The sequence below is a fragment of the Rhinopithecus bieti genome, unplaced genomic scaffold (assembly GCF_001698545.2).
Source record: "Rhinopithecus bieti isolate Rb0 unplaced genomic scaffold, ASM169854v2 scaffold_66227, whole genome shotgun sequence".
NCBI lineage: Eukaryota > Metazoa > Chordata > Mammalia > Primates > Cercopithecidae > Rhinopithecus > Rhinopithecus bieti.
Genome location: NW_016824794.1, coordinates 29,005 through 32,576, shown reverse-complemented (window position 1 = coordinate 32,576; position 3,572 = coordinate 29,005). Strand labels below are relative to the sequence as shown.

At 42.6% G+C, this 3,572-nt stretch overlaps 1 protein-coding gene across 1 annotated transcript in view; it reads left to right on the top strand.

The window, feature by feature from the left end:
- The window catches only part of LOC108522446 (probable ubiquitin carboxyl-terminal hydrolase FAF-X), a gene marked incomplete at its 5' end in the record, with an annotated part of 19,627 nt that overhangs the window by 6,794 nt on the left and 9,261 nt on the right, over nucleotides 1-3,572 (top strand). Inside the window, 1 exon segment of the mRNA XM_017862653.1 lies at nucleotides 2,161-2,383. Within this exon segment, the coding sequence (XP_017718142.1) occupies nucleotides 2,161-2,383 (223 nt within the window).

Here is a 3,572-nt window from a genome sequence, read left to right as displayed (position 1 = left end):
AAAAAAAAAAAAAAAAAAAAAAAACCTTGTTATAATAATAGCTTTTAGGCCAGGTGCGGTGGCTCACGCCTGTAATCCCAGCACTTTGGGAGGCCGAGGCGGGTGGATCACGAGGTCAGGAGTTCAAGACCAACCTGACCAACACGGTGAAACCCCGTCTCTACTAAATATACAAAAATTAGCCGAGCATGGTGACACATCCCAGCTACTCAGGAGGCTGAGGCAGGATAATCGCTTGAACCCAGGAGGCGGAGGTTGCAGTGAGCTCAGATCACGCCAGAGTGAGACTCCGTCTCAAAAAATTAAAAATTAAAATAGCTTTCGGAGTCTTAGGATTTTAGGTAAGAGGTTGTGGACCTGTTTTATTATGTTTTGGGGATATGGCAATAAATAAGATTGCCTAATGGAATATAGAAGCAAATAATGTAGTTGCCATAAAATATGTTAATGGCTCTAATAGGGAAAATGCAAAGTGCATCATGGGGGGCATGGTACCTGAAGGGATTTGGGGAGTATAGAAGACTTAATGGGGAATGTAACGTGGGAATTGGTTAGTTGAGCTTTCCGTCTAGAGTGAACAGCAGATGCAAAGACGTGATAAACTTGGTGTGGCTTATTGGACGGAATGAAAGTTGTCCAGTCTGACTAGAATTGATGTAAGATGGGAATGGCAGGAGTGCTGAGCAGGAGTTTCTGATCATGCGGTTTAATAGGCCTTGTGAGAGATACTGAGGCATCGGATGAACCATTGTAGGGTTTTGAACAGATAATACCATCTAGAAAGATCCCTGTGGCCACAGTGTGGAATGGATTGCAATGGAATAAGATCCCAGAGAGTGTTAAAATGATCTATAGACATAAGATCATTGTGGCCTGTACTGGAGAACTGGCAGTGAGAGAGATACAAGTGGACAGATAGATATATGGTGCTTTTTATAAGAAGTGGAATCAGTGGATTTGGTGATTGGATATTCAGAGAAGGACAGGACAGGGAAGAGATGTGAAGAATGATCCCCAAAATTCTAACATAAACAACTGTGAGTGGTACCATTTACTGAGGGGAAATACAGGAGGAGAAACACTATGGGAAGAAAGGGGTGAGTTCAGTTTGGGTAGATTGAGTTTGAGCCTGTGTGACACCCAAATGGAAATATACAGTAGAACAGTAAGTAATTTGTCTTGAAATGTTTTTGAATCATCTGAATGAAATTATCTTTTTTTTTTCCTTTATTTTGTGAATGAAATTATCTAGAACATTAAAGCCATGGGTGTGGGCTACATCATCCAGGGAAATCAGTGTGAGAAGATAGCCTGGCATGGCAACTTGGAGAAACATCAGTTTTTAAGAGACAGGAAGGAGGAGTTGCAAATAAGAACAAAAAGAGGTAGAAAGAAAATCAGGAATCGAGGAAGGAGGAAGTGGTTATGGTTTGAGAACTGCTCCTTAGCTTATTACCATGAAGAGGGGCCAAAACCAAGAGTTCTTACTTAATATAGTTGTTTTGTTGTTTTCATCCTCCTTACAAATGAGGGTTGCAGTCTTGGTTAGTCCCTTTAGACTCTCCAGGCCGTAGAAAGTGTTCATCTTCCAGTCGGGCGCAGTGGCTCATAATCCCAGCACTTTGGAAGGCCAAGGCAGGAGAATCACGCGGTCAAGATACCGAGACCATCCAGGCCAACATGGTGAAACCCCACCTCTACTAAAAATACAAAAATTAGCTGGGCGTGGTACGTGCCTGTAATCCCAGCTACTAGGGAGGCTCAGACAGGAGAATTGCTTAACCTGGGAAGCAGAGGTTGCAGTGAGCTGAGATCGCGCTACTGCACTCTAGCCTGGCGAGAGAGCAAGACTGTCTCAAAAAAGAAAAAGTGTTCATCTTCCTTACAGTGAGCCGGTGTGATTGGAATGTCATAGTCATGGTCACTGTTTAACAATGTTAATACTTATACTCAATGGATGAGTTCTCTTTTCTGGTAAAATAATTCTCTGAATGCTAAGTAAAAGTGATAAAATTACAAATCAAAATTTTCTGATCATAAAAATTATAGACAAGATATTTTGTATAACTGATTGTTTTATTCATGAAGACCTTGCCATCTTAATTTTTTCCTCGCATTTTTCTCCCTCTCTTTCTTCTCCCCTTCACTCCTTTGTTGTAGGTGTGGCAGAGAAGACACAGCTTCTGAAATTGAGTGTACCTGCTACCTTTATGCTTGTGTCTTTAGATGAAGGTCCAGGTCCTCCAATCAAATATCAGTATGCTGAATTAGGCAAATTATACTCAGTAGTGTCACAGCTGATCCGCTGTTGCAATGTCTCTTCAAGAATGCAGTCTTCAATCAATGGTAAATTTGAATGCTCCATTCTTTACAGTAGTCTTTTGTTGTTGTTGTTGTTGTTGTTGTTGTTGTTGTTGTTTGAGACGGAGTTTTGCTGTTGTTGCCCAGGCTGGAGTGCAATGGCATGATCTCGGCTCACTGCAACCTCCACCTCCCCGGTTCAAGCCATTCTCCTGCCTTGGCCTCCCAAGTAGCTGGGATTACAGGCACCCACCACCACGCCCGGCTAATTTTGTATTTTTGGCAGAGACAGGGTTTCACCATGTTGGTCAGGCTGGTCTCAAACTCCTGACCTCAGATGATCTGCCCACCTGGGCCTCCCAAAGTGCTGGGATTACAGGTGTGTGCCACCATGCCCGGCCCTCTTTACAGTAGTTTTTAAATACTGCTGAGCATATATAGTACTAAGAGTCTGGAGGAAGATTTTTGCTTTGGAGTATTTTAGCCCTGTACCTTTTTTATGTATTTAATGGGGATCTTTTTTCTCTCTCCTTGTGACTGAGGTTGATATCATGTTTATGAAATAGTTTAAGAATTAACTTTTTAGGCTGGGCTCAGTGGTTCATGCCTGTAATCCCTACGCTTTGGGGGAAGCCAAGGCAGGAGGATCACAACAACAAAAAAGTTGGCTGGGTGTGGTGGTGTGCACCTATAGTCCCAGCTACTCAGGAGACTGAAGTGGGAGAATCACTTCAGCCCAGGAGAAGGCTGCAGTGAGCTATGGTCACACCACTGCACTCCAGCCTAGGTGACAGAGAGAGACCCTGTGTCCAAAAAAAAAAAAATTTATGTTTAGATTTTGCATTTTTACATCTTGGTATATCTATCTGATCATTATAATGCATAATGTTACTTTCTTTGTTGTGCTTAGGAAACTTGATTTAAAATGTTATTTTTCTAAAATAAAACATTTGGCCAGGCATGGTGGCTAATGCCTGTAATCCCAGCATTTTGGGAGGCCGAGGCGGGTGGATCACTTGAGGTCAAGAGTTCAAGACCAGCCTGGCAAACATGGCGAAACTGCATCTCTACAAAAATACAAAAAAATTAGCCAGGCGTGGTGGCATGCACCTGTAGTCCCAGCTACTCAGAAGGCTGAGGCAGGAGAATCGCTTGAACATGGGAGGTGGATGTTGCAGTGAGCTGAGATCGCGCCATTGCACTCCAGCCTGGACAACAGAGCAAGACTCCATGTTAGGATAAAAAAAAAAAAAAAAAAAAAATTTTATGGC